Below are 19,247 nucleotides of genomic sequence, written 5' to 3'. Positions count from 1 at the left end.
ATCCACAATTTTTGGACAGAAGTTGTCCCACTGATTAATTGTTCTAACTGTTAGGAAGTTTCTCCTTAGTTCCAGGTTGCTTCTCCCCTTTGTCAGTTTCCATCCGTTGCTTCTTGTCCTGCCTTCAGAGGCTTTGGAGAATAGGTGGATCTTCCTGTTCTTTGTGGCAGCCCTTCAAATATTGGAAGATGCTATCATGTCTCCCCTACTCCTTCTTTTTTGCACTAGAGATGCCCAATTCCTGCAACTATTCTTCATATAACAGAATAACAGAGTTGGAAGGGACCTTGGAGGTCTTCTAGCCCAACCCTCTTCCCAAGCAGGGTGTCAGCGTTCCAGAAAGCCCCAACTCCATATTAACACCAGAAGCTTCCACGCTGCCACAGGGAGCTCTATATCATTTCAGACAAAATATGTTTTAGCCACCGGTCCCCTAATCATCTTTGTTGCTGTTTTCTGCACTTTTCTAGAGTCTAAGGATAAGATAACAGTGTTTTTTTTTTAAAGGATCTACAATTTGTCAAGCACATATAGTCCTTGATCTACAACCAGTCACACAATTACGACTGACCTGAAAAGGGGATTTATCTGGATCTGAAATTCACCACCAATTTCTCCTTAATTCCAGGTTGCTTCCCTCTTTGATTAGTTTCCACCCATTGCTTCTTGTCCTGCCCTCGGGTGCTTTGGAGAATAGCTTGACTCCCTCTTCTTTGGGGCAGCCCCTGAGATATTGGAACACTGCTATCATGTCTCCCCTAGTCCTTCTTTTCATCAAACTAGCCATGCCCAGTTCCTGCAATTGTTCTTCATATGTTTTAGCTTCCAGTCCCCTAATCCTCTTTGTTGCTCTTCTCTGCACTCTTTCTAGAGTCTCCACATCTTTTTTACATCGTGGCGACCAAAACTGGATGCCATATTCCAAGTGTGGCCTTACCAAGGCCTTATTAAAGTGCAGAGGTGGGTTTCAGCAGGTTCTGACCAGTTCTGGAAAACCGGTAGCGGAAATTTTCAGTAGTTTAGAGAACCGGTAGTAAAAACTCTGACTGGCTCTACCCCCATCTATTCTCTGCCTCCCAAGTCCCAGCTGATTGGGAGGAAATGGGGATTTTGCTGGGACCTTCCCCTGCCACGCCCACCAAGCCACACCCACAGAACCGGTAGTAAAAATTTTTGAAACCCACCATTGTTAAAGTGGTCTTAACACTTCACATGATCTTGATTCTATCCCTCTGTTTATGCAGCCTAGGATTGTGTTGGCTTTTTTGGCAGCTGCTGCACACGGCTGGCTCATATCTAAATGGTTGTCCATTTAGGACTCCAAGATCCCTCTCACATTTACTTCTATTGAGCAAGATATTGAATCATCAATTCATTTAACAATCATGGCATTTCTTTTACGACTGCCACGTTCGTTTAATGACCACCGCAAAAAAAACCAAATTGTCATTTTGCGACTGTTACAACTTATCATCGTACTGGGCAAGCTTCATTATGGTCGTAACCCGAGAACTAATCTGGAGTTATTTTCAGTCTACAAAGTCAAGAGAAGATGAAGGCTGTTTTGTATAAGTAAAGAAGAAAGGAACTTGTTTTTGAATTAAGTGGCTTAGAAATATAATCGACAGGTAGATAATCCCTCTGTTTTGAGAACTGTTTTAAAAAAAAATTCAAGACCGTGTCACAACAAATATTTTATTCTCAATAAACTTTGTTATAATTACACTTGCTTTTTGTTTTCTTTTTTAATAACATAGATCCTCAAACTCCAAAAGATAGTTCACAGTGGAAAAAGAAGAAGAAACAGAGCACGGTTTCAACGCAAAAAGAGATATTTACATCAGCTTTAGAAGCAAATCTTGGCCATTAGGTTTCTACCGCCTGACAAATGAAAAAAAGAGAGATGCTTGACTCATTCATTCAGCAAATACATTCATTTTGTTGGACAGTCAAGAGAAAACAAACATAACAAAATGTTTTTGTGCAGAAGAGCAACTGGGAACTTTTCCCACAACCACAAAACGTTGTAAAACTGGGATTCAAAAATATCAGTCCATAGGATCTTAAGTCCGTTACTCCAAAGTAAACCAACTCCCCCAGTGGGCCTACTCTAAAGCAATTTGGCACTGGTTTATTAATTACAGGTAGTGCTCGATCTGCAAACAGTTGATATAGTGACCGTTGGAAATTACAACGGCGCTGAAAAAAGTGAGTTATGACCATTTTTCACACTTAACGACTGTTGCAGCACTACCAAGAATACATATGTGATCAAAACTTGGATGCTTGGCAACTGACTCATATTTATGACGGTTGCAGCATCCTGGGGGCCATGTGATCCCCTTTTGCAACCTTCTGACAAGCAAAGTCAATGGGGAAGCCAGATTCACTTAACAACCGTGTGACTAACTTAACAACTGCGATGATTCGCTTAACAACTGTGGCAAGAAAGGTCATAAAATGGGGCAAAAGTCACTTAACAATTGTCTTGCTTTATAAAATTGTATAAAATTATGAATTTGGATTAGCTTTGCCTGATGGTCCAGCCCTGCTGGGTATTTGAATGACAGAATATCAGAGCTGGTTTTCTAATCCAATCCCCTGCTCAAGTGTCATAAATTTTGGCCTCAATGGTAGTCGTAAAACAAGGAGTATCTGTATGTAATCCTGTGACAATTGTCTACTAGTAAGACCTTCGGAAGCTAATGGAATTCAGTCCATATGATTTACTCTCAAGCAAGAGTTATAGATTTAAATTTGCTCTAATTTTAAGAGATTTTAGGGAGAGAGATGGAACTTTTAGGAAAAAGATGTGCAATATGTACATTCTTCCATCACTTTTTAATTTTCCAACACGGATAGTTCTTCACTTACAATCACAATTGAGCCCAAAATTTCCATTGTTCAGCAAGATGGCTGATGGGGGGGATTTTGCCCCATTTTACGATCTTTTTTGCCATGGTTGTTAAGTGAACCACTGCAATTGTTAAGTTAGTCACACGGCAGTTAACTTCTCCATTGACGTGGCTTGTTAGAAGGTTGCAAAAGGGGATCATGTGACCCCTGGGGAAACAGTCATAAATATGAGTCAGTTGCCAAGCAAATTTTGACCTTGGGGGCAACTGCAATGGTCAGAAGTGTGAAAAATGGTCATAAGTCCCTTTTTTCAGTGCTGGGGTAACTTTGAACAGTCACTAAATGAATGGTTGTAAGTTGAGGACTGCCTGTATTCATCTGTTTTGTCCATTTCCCCTTAATTTGTAACAAGTGTTTTAAAAGTATGTTGTCTGTATTTCTTGCTACAATTTTAGGCATTTTAGTGGAGGATTGTACCAGAAAATTCGAAAGGACTTGGTTTCAATCTTTCCCAGAAATTGTCCTCGGTTTCTTGCCACCAAACTATTTTAATTTCAGGACTGTGGGGCCCTTGATGATCTCTGAGTTTGGTGGTTTTCTTTCAGACATTTCATTCCCCAAGTAGGTAACATCATCAGGGCTAGAAAGGAAGGGGGTTTCCTCTTCGTTTATCTACAGCAGTGGCTTGCCCTCTCAATGTTAGTGGAAATGTTATTTTCTCCTTAATAATTCCTTGATTAAGGTATTGTTTTCTGCTTGATCGTTTGTCTGGTGTTATTCACAGCTTATCTGGCTTTCTCCTTCTGGGTGGGGGGGTATTTTTCGGTGCTCTCTAAATGAAAGGGAGGGAGGGAGAGTGGGTGGAAGAAAGAGGGGAGGGGAGGAAGAGGGGAGGGGAAGGAAGGCAGCAAGGGGAGGGAGGGAAGAGGAGAGGAGAGGAAAGGGTGGAAAGAAAGACAGAAGAGAAAGAAAAGAAAAAAGAAAGGAGAGGAAAGGAGGAGGAAGGAAGGAATAGGTAAGAGGAGAGGAGAGAAAGATAGGGAGGGAGGGAGGAAAGAGAGACAGAGGGAAAGAAGGAAAGAGAGGGAGGGAGGAGAAAGGAAAGGAAGTAAAGGGAAAAGGGAGGAAGGAAGGAAGGAAGGAAGGAAGGAAGGAAGGAAGGAAGGAAGGAAGGAAGGAAGGAAGGAAGGAAGGAAGGAAGGAAGGAAGGAGTTGCACAACAGAGGAAGGAATGCAGACTATCAAAGCACTGGTACTGACAGCTTTGCCAAGATAGCTCAGGACAATTAGAACCCAGCCTGTCCATCATTCAAATCCCCTTTTATTGCAGATTCTACACCAAATATACAAGTGAGTTGGAGTGTAAGCCAAAATGAAAACCTTGGTTGTGGCTTATATAAGGAGAGATAAGTTGCTTCCAAGAGAAACCTGGAGAACCAAAGAATTATGTGACAATGGTTAAATGGCATTTTATCCTGTCCTTCTTTACACAGGTAGTCCTTGACTTGTAACAGTTCATTTAGTGACCGTTCGAAGTTAAAACGGCACTGAAAAAAATGACTTATGACCATTTTTCAAAATTACGACCGCTGCAGCATCCCCAGGATCCCATGACCAAAATTCAGACACTTGGCAACTGTCTCGTATTTATGACGGCTGCAGCATCCCGAGGTCATGTGATCCCCTTTTGCAACCTTCTGAGAAACAAAGTCAGAAGGGGAAGCCAGATTCACATAACAACCGTGTGACTGACTGTCAACAACTACAGTGGCTCACTTAACAACTGTGGCAAGGAAGGTTGTAAAATGGGGCAAAACTCACTTAACAAATTTCTCACTTAGCCACAGAAATGTTGGGCTCAGTTGTGGTTATAAGTCAAAGACTACCTGTAGTAGAAAGCCGCCCCAAAACTGCAGGGTGGAAGGAGCAGGTGCAAAGAATCTCACGCTACTCAATGTGTAGGAAGCAACTTAAGCATTTTCCCTTTTCCCTTCCCCAAACCTTTTATTAAGCAGAATTTCTTCTTCCATTTCTTAGCTGCGGTGAGCATTTATTCCTTACCATTTTAATAAAATAGGATAGTCCTCTTTAAGGTATGCACACACACACGCAAACACACACATATGAAGTCACACCGATTAGAGAGGATCTTGAAACATGGAGGAGAGACTCACACAGCCCACGAAACACCACAAAAGTCCTCTGGAGACGTCGTGCATGACACAAGAGTCTCACGGGGAAAAAAACTGACATCGTTGGTTGAGTTCGGCTGAAAGCAGCTACGCAAAAGAAGGGGCTCTGAATTGAAGGTGGGGGTTAGAAGAACCCACTTCTTCCTTCCAAGCCTTAATAAAAAAATTTCCACCCTCTTTTTTTTTTTTACTAGTAATAATGGCTAATCATAGAAAATACCCCAGCTGTGCAAAATAGGGGGAAGAAAGGGAGGGAGGGAGGAAGAGGGAGAGAGGAAGGAAAGGAAAGGAAAGGAAAGGAAAGGAAAGGAAAGGAAGGAAGGAAGGAAGGAAGGAAGGAAGGAAGGAAGGAAGGAAGGAAGGAAGAGGGAGAGAAGCAGTGGTGGGATTGAAATAATTTAACAACCGCTTCTCTGCCCTAATGATTTCTTCCAACAATCAGTTCACCAAACTGCTCAGAAAGTTAACAACCGAAGTGCTGCGAACTGGCTGAATCCCACCACTGGAGAGAAGGGAAGGATGGAGAGGAAAAAAGAAAAAAGAGGGGAGGAGAAAAGAAAGAAAAAAATGAAAAAAGGGAGGGATGAAGGAAGGAGAGAAAAGGAGGGAGAAAGAAGAGAGGGAGGGAGGGAGAGGGAGAAAGGAAGAGATGGAGGGAAGCAAGGAAAAAGATAAAAATGAAAGAGAAAGAGAAAAGGGAGGAAGGAAGAGAGGGAGAGGAAGGGAAAAAAGGAAGGAAGGGAGAGGGAGGGAGGGAGAGAAGGGAGGGAGGGAGAGGAAAAAAAGGGATGGAGGAGAAAGGAAAGAAAAAATGAAAAAAGGAGGAAGGAAGGAAGGAAGGAAGGAGAGAAAGTGAGGGAGAAAGGAAGAGAGGGAGGGAAGGAAGGAAGGAAAAGAGATAAAAATGAAAGGGAAAGAGAAAGGAGGGAGGAAGGAAGGAAGAGAGGGAGAGGAAGGAAAGAAACAAAAAAGGAAGGGAGAGGGAGGGAGAGAAGGAAGGGAGGGAGGGAGAGGAAAAAAGAAAAAAGGGATGGAGGAGAAAGGAAAGAAAAAAGGGAAGAAGGAAGGAAGAAAGGGGAGGAAGGGAGGAAGAAAGGAAGAGATGGAGGGAAGCAAGGAAAAAAGATAAAAATGAAAGGGAAAGAGAAAGAAAAGAGAGGGAGGGAGGAAGGAAAGAAGGAAGGAAACAAAAAAAAGGAAGGAAGGAGGAAGAAAAGGCAGGTGGCTCTCTTAAGATCCCCCCAATGAATCTCCTCCTCCAACTACATAACCCATCTGCCCTTTTGGGGTGAACCATGCCTTGATAACATGCCGCACACACTTTTTGATAGTCAACCCAAATCCTCCCTTCGAAGTCCCTCCCCTCACCCTATTTTCTGTCACTCGTTAGCCATGGAAGGGGTCGTGTCAGAAGTCTGGGAGAAAAAGTATCTCCGGAATTAATCGGCACTTAATGTCGGGAAATACATATAATCTATCTCCATATTAGTTCTATTTTTAAAAAAAAAAAACAAGGAAAGAAAGAAAAAAAAACCATCTGTCTCAAAAAATATAACTCTATGGTACTGAGATGGCCATTTTAGAAGATCCGTAGCTTAACGAAAGAAACAAAACAAAATAATTCAGATAGTTTCCTCAAAGGGGGAAAATCGGAGACCTTCCACTTGTAGGGTTGGGGGATTTTCCATCTGAGGAATGAGGTGGTTAAGGAATGAGGGCTCTCAACCAATTCTGGTAGGATCCGTCTCTGCGACCGCAATGCCCACCACCATTGGGGGGGGTGAGGGGGGTCACCCCTGGCTCAGTGTTTGCATAACCAGTGGTGGGTTTCTACTGGTTTGGGTGAACCGGTAGCGGCGGGAGGCTCCACCCAGCTGCCTGGACGTCATCATGGATGCTCTGAGCATGTGCAGAAGTGCTGCGCATGAGCAAAGTAAGCGTGCATGCATGCTTACAGTTCCAAAATGATAGCGAAGGTAAGTGGAAACCATTACGGTGCATGACATTCTAGGTCCCAAAAGAGGACACCGGTGGTCCAAGATGTTGGGATCAGAAGCGTTTGGACATGAGACACCCCAACTTCATGAGATGTTCACTCATGGCCCTCGTCTTGGAGACCCCAAAAATTCATCAATGGTACCAGGGAAATGAGGAACGGAAGTGATGGGAGGGTTTCAGCTCTTGGGACAACGGGTGTATCGAGGTGATTTTGGTCTGGAGGACCTCGTTCCCCTAGATGGGACCTCTTTGTGGAGCTCCTTTTCCACCCATCAGAGATGACAAGCTTCAGAACCCCAGAAACTTTCCATCAAAGGGAGGTGGATTTGTTTATTATTATTATTATTTTTAAAAAAGGCAGACGGAAGTAATACCCCGAAAGCCATCATATTTAGGCCTAAATATGGTCCTTTCGTGGTGTCCAAAGTAGGGTTAATCGGTGGGAGAAGAAGCGGGGTCTTACGGGCTCATGTGGCCAAGTTCTCGGCATGGACGCTGGACATCCGAATCTGCGAGCTGCTCTTGCTCAAGATGGACAGTTGAGTCCCCCCGTTGACACCGCTGCTTGCCAGGGAGGGATGGCGGTGTTTGAAATCCACAGCAAAATAACGGTTGACTTTCCAGCTCCGCCATTTTCTCTTGATTTCGGATTGCACCTTGAGGGAGAAACTTTAAGAGGTCATTTTTTTTTAGGTACTCGGACGTCCGGGGGGGAACATGCTGCTCATAAAACACTTTCAAAAGACACAAGAAGGAAAAGATGTTGAGCTGGAGGTTTGCAGAAGGATCTAAGGGTAGAGGGGGCATCTCTGATGGAGCTCCTCAAGCTGGTTTAATCCCCACCCTCAAACTGGGGAAGCAAGGGCTAACCGATTGACAAGAATATTTACAGCTCAGGGTTTAACTGTGCGGTCCTTGATGCTCTCTGAACTTGGTTGTTTTTTTGCAGACGTTTAATGACCCAACTAGGTAACTTTGTCAGTGTTAAAAGGGAACAGGGTTTGTAGAGGAGGAGGAGGAGGAGGAGGAGGAGGAAGAAAAGGGCTGTGGGGTCCTTGATGCTCTCTGAGCTTGGTTGTTTTCTTACAGACATTTCATGACCCAACTAGGTAACTTCGTCAGTGCTACTAGAACTCCACTCCCTTCCAGCACTGATCTTTTGGGTCATGAAATGTCTGCAAGAAAACCACCAAGTTCACAGAGCAGCCAGGACCTCCAGTTCCCTCTTCCTCCTCCTCCTCCTCTCTGCAAGCCCCACCCCCTTCTCTTCTCTTCTAGCACTGATGATGTTCCCTAGTTGGGTCATGAAATGTCTGTAAGAAAACCACCAAGCTCAAAGAGCACCAAGGAGCCAACAAGGAAGGTTTAAAGAGTCTCTGTGCACATGCAGCAGGATCTACAAGAGTGTGGGTCAACCTTTGGAAGATGGAGGGCAGAATTAAAGTACTGGCCACCTGCCCCATTGGTGCATCTGTACGAAGAATGGGGATGGAATGCAATGCACACCGACCAACTGGCAGATTTTGAGCCCTCTGTGGATGTTCCTAGACATGTGCATTGATCTAAACAAGGCACCAGAAGTACCGTATTTTTCGGAGTATAAGACACACCTTTCCCCCCCCTAAAAGGGGGTGAAAATTTAGGTGCGAATGTAGCCCCGCCCACCCACTGGTCCCCACCCTTTGGCCTCTGCCTTCCAGCAGTTACCTCCCTGCAAGCAAACAGCAAGAAAGAATAGCTCCTTTCAGCTTCAGCACAGCCTAATTAGCACAAGTTGATTGGATCGGTCTCCTGACTCTCAGCTGTTTTGCGCAGGGCTCTGCTGCTTGCTGCAAGGAGGTAAATTACTGGAGCAGATTTTTTTTTCCCTTGTGCTAATCAAGCTATGCTGAAAACGAAACTGAAAGTAAAGCAGGCTGTTTGCTGTTTGCTGCAAGGAGGCAAAATTGCTCAGAGGCAGAGGGAGATTTCTTTTTCTTCTTTTCCTCACCAAAAAAGGTAGGTGCGTCTTATACTTTGAAAAATACGGTAACCCAAATGAGAGATTTGTCCACATGGGGTATAAATTGTCTAGAATGCTCTGTTTGTGTGTGTGTGTGTCTGTGTCCAATTGTTGTGCCAAGTGGAGGCCAATAAATGTCTTATCACTTGCTGCATCCTTGACTCCACCAAGCCTACCACCCCAGATCCTTCTGCAAACCTGGATTAATCTCCAAACCATCCCTTGACCTGACCACCATGTCTCCGAAGTCTCTAGCAGGGATGACAACTGAGCAAGATTATAGGTAGTCCTCTACTTACAACCATTTGTTTAGTGACCGTTTGAACTTACAACGGTACTGGAAAAAATGACTTAGGATGGTTTTTCACACTTACAAAAGCGACCATGGCGGTAAGGTACAGCATCCCCATGGCCATGTGATCGACATTCAGATTGCTGGCAGTCGACTCATATTTATGATGGATTGCGGTCCCCCCCCCGGTCATGTGATCCCCTTTTGCAACCTTCTGATGCTCATAGTCAACAGGGAAGCCAGCTTGCCACGGTTGTTAAGTGAATCACTACGGTTGTTAAGTTAGTAACACGGTTGTTAAATGAATCTGGCTCCCCCAGCGACTTTGCTCGTCAGGAGGTCGCAAAAGGGCGTCATGTGACCTGGGGATGCTGCAACCATTGTAAATATGAATCAGTTGCCAAGTGTCTGAATTTTGATCACATGATCATGCGTTTATCAGGAATTGCGTCCTCTGAGGCCAGTGGTGAAATTCAGCCAGATCTATCCAGCTCGCATGATTCAGTACCCGCCTGGATGTCATCATATCCCATTTTTGACCCTCTGCGCATGCACAGAAGGCTCTGCGCATGCCAGGGGCGGGTTTCAAAACCTGTCGCTACCAGTTCGCTCATGGGGGTGCGCACGCTGCTGCTACTACCGGTTCACCTAAATCGGGGTGAACCGGTAGCAACCCACCACTGGTGCATGCGTGGAGGAGGTGCACGTGCTCACATTTGTGATCCGGTAGTGAAGGTAAGTGCATTTCACCCCTGTCTGAAGCCCTATTCTCAGCTCGACAGGGCCTTTCTGCAATTTTGTTGCTTTGCAGAGACAGGAAACGAGCGTGGAATTCGACTGCCCGAGCCAAAGTTGTCCATGGGATCTTGAGACAGGTTGTTTTCTTGGGGGGTGGGGGGTGGGGGGGTGTTGGGAACCTCAGGAAGGGAGGGGCGAGGTGGGGCCAGGCAAGGAAGGCCAGGAGGCGGGGTCACACTGAGGCAATTCAGCCGGTTCGGAGAACTGCACATAAAATTAACAACAGGTTTTAGCGAACTGGTGCAAACCAGCTGAATCCCACCACTGGATCATGGGGATGCTACAATAGTCGTAAGCGTGAAAAATGGTCATAAGTCATTTTTTTCTGTGCCATTGTAACTTCGAACAGCCACTAAATGAATTGTGGTAACTCGAGACTACCTGTATTGACATTAGGACAAATGTTAGCTTGACATGGACTCTGTCTAATACATTTTTCTTTAAACCTGTCCCTTTAAGAAGAGGTGGACTTCAACTCCCAGAATCCCCCATGTATCTCATTCCAGACACAGCTGGGGGTGGGTGGGTCATAGCACAGGGCAAGAATTTTCCCCACCACTCCTTTTTCCTTTTTCACATAGGAACAAAGAGGTAATCCTCGATTTGCGACAGGTAGTCCTCGATTTACGACCACAATTGGGAGCAGAATTTCTAGGCAAAGTTTCTGTTCAGTGATTCATGACCAAATTTTATGATTTTTTTTGCTACGGTTGTTCAACGGATCCCTGCAGTTGTTAAGTGAATCATGCGGTCGTTAAGCGAATCCAGCTTCCCCACTGACCTTGCTTCTCGGAAGCCAGCTCAGAAGATCACAAATGGTGATCACGTGACCCCGGGATGCTGCAACCATCATTAAGTACATGCCAGTTGCAAAGCATCCAAATTTTGATCACATGATTGTGGGGAATGTCTTCAACATATGACTGCAATTGGGACAAAAGCCTCCATTGACAAGCAGGATGGTTGTTAAATGAATCATAACTGAATTTACAACCTTTCTGCCACAGTTGTTTAGCAAATCACTGTAGTTGTTAAGTGAATCATGTGGTCATTAAGCCAACCCAGTTTCCCCCCATTGACAGTGCTTGTTGGAGAGTAGCAAAAGGTGATCCTGGAATTATACGAATTTTGATCTCGGGACCATTGGGATGCTGCAATGGTCGTAAGTGTGAGGACTGGCCATACGCCCCTCTTTTCAGTGCTGTTATCATTTCAAACAGTCGCTAAAACGCATAGTTGTAAGTTGAGGATTACCTGGAGTTGCAAAGCTAACATTTCAAAACACCAATAACATTTTTAAAAAATCTTACCTCCCCATTCAAAAAGCAGTATAGCACAGCGACCACGAAACCCTGAAATAGAAACAAAGCAAAAGTTTTTCGGGGGTAGCAAAAACTGACAGCCATTATTCATTGACGTAAACTCTACACTTAACATGGATGTGGCAGGAATATTCTCGGCTTCATTTTCAAGCAGAAAACAGAATAAGAGAGTGGGAAGGGACCTTGGAGGTCTTCTAGTCCAACCCCCTGCTTAGGCAGGAAACTCTACACCACTTCAGACAAATGGTCATCCAACATCTTCTTAAAAACTTCCAGTGTTGGAGCATTCACAACTTCTGGAGGCAAGTTCTTCCACTGATTAATTGTTCTAATTAATTAATTAATTTTGATCTGATTTCGCTTCCTAGAGGGACTGGGATTTTTTCTTTAAGAGAATAACAGACTAACAGAGTTGGAAGGGACCTTGGAGGTCTTCTAGTCCGACCCCCTATTCAAGCCGGAAATTCTATACCCATGACGGTGAACCTATGGCACGTGTGCCACAGGTGGCACGTGAAGCCATATCGGTGGGCACGTGAGCGTTGCCCTAGCTCAGCTCCAGCATGCATCCGAGAAAGCCTCTGGAGCCTGGGGAGGGTGAAAAACGGGTCTCCTGGGCCCACCGTGCCATCACATGCTAAGGAGCGCAGGGGGGGATCGTGTGCATGCGTGGGAGGGGGGCACATTGAATTATGGGTGTGGGCAGAAACACGCAACACCCCCCCCCCGTGCTCCACATGCTTTTGGCATGCGATGGCAAAAAGGTTAGCCATCACTGCTCTACACCATTTCAGACTAATGGCTGTCCAATCTCTTCAGCCAGTGGTTTTTCTCACTTAAAGAAATATTATAGGTTGAGGAAGTGGGGGTCAGGGGGGGCTGGGGGACATAGATTTATAATGTAGACATGCAAAGGGACAAAGCATTTGCTAAAAACTTGAAGGAAAACGTTGGTGAGCAACCAGGAGATTGTGAGATCTATGGGTATTGAAAACTATCAGTCAGAATGGGAAAATCTACCGTGTAATTTAAACATTCATTGCCTTTGTTGCAATATTTTCAGGATCAGACTCAATAAAGATAATAGGAGTTAGAGCTTTAAATATATTTCTTTTTAATTATGATAGGCATTCTATATTCACTGAATATTCAAGGTAGAAGCGACGAGAATGGTGAGGGTGGCTCCTTATATATACAAGGGGTGGAGCTAGGAATGGGAGTGGTAAGTTATGAATACATTAAAGTCCAAAGAATAAGTTAACCTCTGATGTTCCATATATACATTATTTACACATTGGAGAATAAGGCATTTACATCTGACAAATCCCCCTCTAAATGCCGGTTCGTTACACAACACCAATTACATTCTGATTCAGGACAATATAATACATATAATTTAGAAGTTAAATATTTGTGTTGTTTAGAAGGTAAGGGTTTTGTTAATATGTCAGCTAATTGTTCAGAAGTATCGCAATGTATTGCTTTAATGAATCCGTCTTGAGACAGTTGTCTCACATGCTTAAACTTTATATCAATATGCCTGGACCTTTGTCCAATTGCATCGGATCTGGATATTTCAATGGCCGCTTTATTGTCTTCATGCATAATAAATGGTAAGGTGGGTTTCTTCCAAACATCAGTGATCAGATCATTGAACCATACAAGGTTATTTGCAGCTTTGGACAAACAAACATATTCCGCTTCTGTAGTAGAAGTGGCTACTAGTTCTTGTTTACCAGTATACCAGTAAACTGGACAATCATTCAATAGAAAAACATAACCAGAAGTACTCTTTCTGCATGATGTATCACCAGCCCAATCTGCATCAGCATAACAAGTAATTTTTGGTTCTCTGTCATTATTGGGTTCCAACATTAAACAAAAATCTAATGTACCCTTCAGATATCTTAGAATTCTTTTGACAGCTTCCCAATGATACAAGGTTGGTTTACTAACATATCTTGACAATAGATTGAGAGGTAATGCAATATCTGGCCTAGTCCAATTAGATATATAAAGGAGTGAACCTATAACTGATCTGTAAAATGTGTTGTCTTTAAACTCAGGGGAAGATTCATCAGTGTTTCTAAGAAAATCAGTTTGCATAGGGGTGTCACAGGTTTTAGCATTATTTAAGTTACATTTGTTTAGGAGTTCGATGATTTTATCTTTCTGTGTAAGTTTGAATCCCCTTTTAGTTTTGTTAATTTGCACACCAAGGTATTTATTCACTTTACCCAGAGATTTCAGTGAGAAGTGTTCATTTAACTTATTTACAAAGATTTCCCTGCTCTCTTTTTGCTTTCCAATGTATAAAATATCGTCCACGTAAATTAATACAAATTCAATATGATCATTACTCTTTTTTACAAAGAAACAGTTATCAGCAGTGGTGGCGTTGAAATCCATGGTCTTAAGTACTTTTACCAAGCAATCGTACCATCTTTTGCCGGATTGCTTTAATCCGTACAGACTCTTATTTAATAACCAAATTTCGTTCTTATTAGTGTATTGACTGTGTGGTGCTCTTACATATATTTCCTTATCTAATTTTGCATGTAAGTATGCGGTCTGTATGTCATATTGGAATACGTCCAGATTGAGTGCAGATGCTACTACAAGGGCTGTTTTGACACTCTCTGTTCTCACTGTGGGTGAATATGTATCAGTATAGTCTTCTGGATATTTTTGTGCATAGCCTTGTGCAACTAGTCTAGCCTTGTATAAGGTATTGCCTCCTTCTAAGTTCTTAATTTTATAAATCCACCTGGTACCTATAATTGTTTTATCCTTAGGTGCGATCGCAGGTGTGAATACATTTAATCCTTGTAAACTTTCCATCTCTTTTTCCATAGCTAGTTCCCATTTTTCTCTTTCTTCATGTGGAAGTTTCAATACTTCTTCATATGTATTAGGTGTTATTTGTTCTCCATTCATATGCATTATGTAATCTTTGTATTTATTTGGTATTTGGTTTCTATTGTTTCTAATAGTTCTTTCAGGCTTGCTATGGTTATCATGCAAATATCTAGCTTCCTTTTTTGTTAATGTGTCTGTCTTTATTTTATGCTGACTATTAGTCCAAGTTTTGGTTTTGTTCTTACTTTTGTTAATATTTTGATTTTCTGTTGTTCCTTCCTCGCAAGATATCGTATCTTTACATTTATTAGGAAATATTTCATTAAGGTGCAATTTTGACCAATTGGCCTGTTCATGGAACACAGCTGTTCTGGATACTATAAATTTGTTATTACTATCAATAAATCTGTACCCTTTGGTTCCAGTTTCGTATCCCATGAATCTTAATCTCCTGGATACGTTTTCTCCCTTTCTCCTCAATTGTTTAGGTATGTGTACGTCTGCAGTGACTCCAAATATGTGCATGTGTGATAATTTGGGTTTTCTATTGTACATCACCTCATATGGTGTCTTATTCACAATACTGGACCAGGTTCTATTTTGAGTGTAATTCGAATAATGTAATGCCTCTGACCAAAATTGTTTGCCTAAACCAGCATCCTCTAATGTGCACCTAATCATGGTTTGTAGTGTGGAATTTTTCCTCTCTGCAACTCCATTTTGAAATGCAGAAAAAGGATTGGACGTGAAATGTAACATTCCTCTATCCTTTAACCATTGGGAGAATTCTTTAGACATGAACTCACATCCCCTATCTGTCATAATTTGCTTTATTCTGATATTATGTTGTGTTTCTATACGTTTGTAGAATTCCTTAAATTTCTGAAATGTTTCATCCTTGTGCTTTAATGTGTAAACAAAACCATATCGGCTGTAGTCATCCACTATTGTTAGGAAGTAACGTTTTCTATAGGTAATTGAGGGACTTAATGGACCAACTAAGTCCATATGTACCAAATCAAAAATATTGTTAGTTGATCTGTTAGATTTTTTTGGTCTGGGACTGGTTTTTAGTTTGGTGGACTTACATACTGAGCATTCCAAATAATTTTCACAATTTTTTATTTTGACACCTTCTGCGTGTTCAGTCATTTTTTGTACTACAGGAAAGCTTGCATGTCCTAACTTCCTGTGTAAGATGTGAGCACACTCATCATGAATTGGTTTACCTATTTTTGGTTTCTTTTCCTTGTATGTGTTTTTGTGATCATGAGTTATTCTACACTCATCATTGTCACTGTTACTGACATTTTCATCATCTGCTTCAATACAATCTTCCATATTTGAATCAATGTTATGTAAACATCTTTCTTTAGTTATCAGATAGGGTAGACCTCCTTTTATCATTACAGTACCTACATTTGTTTTGTTCTTTTCTATAGTTGCTTTCCCCTTTGAGAAAACTATATTGATATCAGATTCTCTGCTTAATTTTATGGCACTTAGTATGTTGTGAGGTATTTCTGGGATTAATAATACCCCCTCTATTTTCCCTAGACCAGGCAAGGTCACATTTCCTTTGCCTAGTACTTGAACCTTTTCTTGATTAGCTACCTTTATCACAAACTTATCTTCTATAAATGAAGATAATATACTTTTGTTGTTGGTGGTGTGATTTGTTGCACCAGAATCAATAAGCCAATTGTTATTCTCATCCTGCTGTGTTCTGGTGCTGTCTTGTTTATTTAGCCCATTCAGTGACCCAGATTTCCTCTCTTTTGAATTTTCTCTACCCCCTCTACCTTCTTTGTAATTTGGTGGGCTTCTATATTTGTGTCTATCTGTGGAAGATTGTCTGTAATTATATTTGCTCCTATATTCTGGTCTATGTCTCTCTCTTGAGACTTTGGGGCAGTCTCTTCTACTATGTTCCCTGGATCCACAATTGTAGCATCTAAAGGCCTCATTATGTTTATCTTGAAAGACTACTTTCCTAAAAGGTTTGTGGTCTGTTTGGTTACTGGATCGGTTTTTTCTTGAATTGTCTTCTGCTATCAATTTGTTAGATAGACTTTCTATGGATAAATATCCCAAATTAATGGTATCTAAGTGTGACATAAAGCTATCCCATGATGGATCAAGTGAATTGATAATAACACTTTTCATTGTTTGATCTGAAATCACTTCCCCCCTCAATTGTAGCTCAGCTCTTATTTTGTTTAGATTTATCAAATGCTCACTTATAGAAACCCCTGGTTTTACTCTAGAGGAAAAGAAATCCTTAGACATTCTTGTGGTTGTAGCTACGCTATCGCTGTGAAATAGATTAAACATGCATTGAATTATTTCTGATACAGTTAGGTTTGGTTTGATGCTATGATACATTGCAGGAGACACGCTAGATATTATTATGAAAAATGCTCTATGATGTAAACAATCTATTTTTAAAGTCCAAGGTCTTCTTGGAGGGCTAGTTATAAAGAATAGTAAATTTTCTTTCATGAAAATAACCTGAAGCTGTTGATACCACTCTTGTAAATTAATGCCATCAATTCTAAGTTTTGGGAAGTCACTGGGTAAGTTACCTACATTATTCTGTCCATTACTTACAACCTGGGGCAGTCCGTGATCTCTCAAGTGCAGGAAATTACAGAACGGCATTGGGATGCTTGCAATGAGTCTGCGCGGTTCTCTGGCCAGTTCAAGTCCTTCTGGGTCGTCTACGTAGTTTCGCACATGCGCGTTGTTCATTTCTTCTTTGGTGGCGTCGTGGAAGGTTCTCTCCCTTTCAGCTCTCTCGATCCGCTCCTCCTCAGATGAGTCGGTCTCTGGCTCGGTTTTTGGGGTTCTGGTGGTGGTGACGGTTCTTTTCTTCTTTTTGTGTGCGTTGGTATTCGATTTTGTCTGTGATGTAGGGCGAAATCGGCATGGCTCTCTGGGCTCGGGCGTCGTCGCTTTCGAAGTCAGGATGGGAGCGTGCAGGTCTTGAGTCGCCGGTTTGATTTCTTGCTTCTTCGTAGATGTCTTGGTAATTTTCAGTCTTGGCCCAAAAGCAGCAAAAAGCGTTTTCATTGCTGATTTTACTTGAGATTTTGTTAAATCGTCTTCACTTTCTGATTTTGGATCATCTGAAGAGTTTGAGACTTCTTTCTCACTTTCTTCGTCTGATAGTGTTTTTCGCGCCAGAAATTTTGAACTGAGCGTTTTGATTGGCTCTGCTCCATTCTCTTTTGAAGTTCGTTGAAACCAAGATGGCTGCCATTCAAAATTTCGCGCGGGATCACATCTTTTCTTTTTAACAACTATTTTCTCAGTAGTCATCTCACTTACGATTTTTTGATCTTTGGGTTTTTCTTTAATGACGTTTTTCTCTCTCGCTGCTCCGCTGTTCTTCAGCATCTCCTGGAGGTCCGCGATGAGACTTTCATCATTCTTTTGGCTTTTTAGTACCTTTAATATCTCTGACCTGAGTTCGTTATTTTCTATTTCGATTTCTTTCTGGTCATTATTTTCACTCATTAGTTCTTCTTCTTCAGTGGTGTATTCTTCGGATTCTCTCGAAATCGCATTGGTGGATTCGTTGATCATCTCTTGATCAGTTTCTATTTCTTTGCTGTAGGCCCTGGTGTTGGGCCTATCTTTCTTGGACATTTTTAATTACTTATTGAGTCAATTAACCATCCTCTGCTACCAGCTTGTTGCAATATTTTCAGGATCAGACTCAATAAAGATAATAGGAGTTAGAGCTTTAAATATATTTCTTTTTAATTATGATAGGCATTCTATATTCACTGAATATTCAAGGTAGAAGCGACGAGAATGGTGAGGGTGGCTCCTTATATATACAAGGGGTGGAGCTAGGAATGGGAGTGGTAAGTTATGAATACATTAAAGTCCAAAGAATAAGTTAACCTCTGATGTTCCATATATACATTATTTACACATTGGAGAATAAGGCATTTACATCTGACAGCCTTAATGTTTTTTGACCTTGGCAGCTTTAAAAGGGTTGGACTTCAACTCCCAGAATTCCCCATCCAACTAAGGAACTCTGGGAATTGAAGTCCACACATCTTCAAGTTGCTGAGGTTCAGAAACACTGGATTACACAATCATCTGAAGTTTTAATGACCACCTCATTTTCCATGGGATGCTTGAAGAGGGAGAGAGGGAGGGAGGGGGAGAGAGAGAGAGAGAGAGAGAGAGAGGGAGGGAGGGAGGGAGAGAGAGGGAGAGAGAGAGAGAAAGAGAGGGAGGGAGGGAGAGAGAGAGAGAGAACTATTTAGAACTACATAACCCACCTGGAAGGAACCAAGCCCCAGTTCAAAAACCAAGCGCTCCCTTTTGCTGACATTCTCTGGATAAAAGGCAAACACTGTGTAGTGAATCCCAAAGAGTGGAATGAGTAACAAGGTGGATCGGGCCAACCGCCTGTGGAGATAAACCAAACAATGAAAGTTACATGTCCTTATTGAGGTCAGGAGTACTTCTAATCTCCTATACCATCAAGGGCTGGAAAGAATTAGCTCAGATTTCCCATTTGATCTCAAGCACCCTATAATAACTGTGGCAGGGGTAGGTTGCCCCCAGTTCGCACCGGTTCTATAGAACCGGTAGTAAAACCGGCGGAAGGCTCCGCCCACCGACCCCGAAGTCATCAAAACGCTTCTATGCATGCATAGAAGCTTCTGCACTTGCACAGAAGAGCGTGCGCGCGGCCCCATTGCGAACAGGTAGTAAAGGTAAGTAGAACCCATCCGTGAACTGTGGGATCCTTGGTGTTTTCTTGCAGATGTTTCATGACCCAACTAGGTAATGTCATCAGTGCTAAAAGCTAGAACCCCACACCCTTCTAGCACTGATGAAGTTACTTAGTTGGGTCATGAAACATCTGCAAGAAAACACCAAGGACCCCAAAGATCAACCCT

The 19,247-nt window shown here is 42.3% G+C and overlaps 1 protein-coding gene across 12 annotated transcripts in view; it reads right to left on the bottom strand.

Annotated features, from left to right (window-relative positions):
- Positions 1 to 1,681: 1,681 nt before the first annotated feature.
- Positions 1,682 to 19,247, bottom strand: part of ADCYAP1R1 (ADCYAP receptor type I) — a 108,307-nt gene continuing 90,741 nt past the window's right edge. For 5 of the 12 annotated variants that reach the window (XM_060683174.2, XM_060683163.2, XM_060683182.2 and 2 more), the window contains 3 exons: positions 18,621 to 18,750; positions 11,449 to 11,490; positions 1,682 to 7,702 (listed from right to left, as the gene is read on the bottom strand). In XM_060683174.2, coding sequence (XP_060539157.1) covers positions 7,514 to 7,702; positions 11,449 to 11,490; positions 18,621 to 18,750 — 361 coding nt within the window. In that variant the 3' untranslated portion in view covers positions 1,682 to 7,513. Of the gene's footprint in view, positions 7,716 to 11,448; positions 11,491 to 18,620; positions 18,751 to 19,247 lie in introns of all 12 variants that reach the window. The other 7 variants (XM_060683159.2, XM_060683161.2, XM_060683177.2 and 4 more) reach the window with 3 other exon arrangements.

This window comes from Pantherophis guttatus, chromosome 4 (genome assembly GCF_059756535.1).
Source record: "Pantherophis guttatus breed Tessera chromosome 4, ASM5975653v1, whole genome shotgun sequence".
Taxonomy (NCBI): domain Eukaryota; kingdom Metazoa; phylum Chordata; class Lepidosauria; order Squamata; family Colubridae; genus Pantherophis; species Pantherophis guttatus.
The sequence above is the reverse complement of the archived record's forward strand: the minus strand, read 5'-3'. Positions and strand labels throughout refer to the sequence as shown.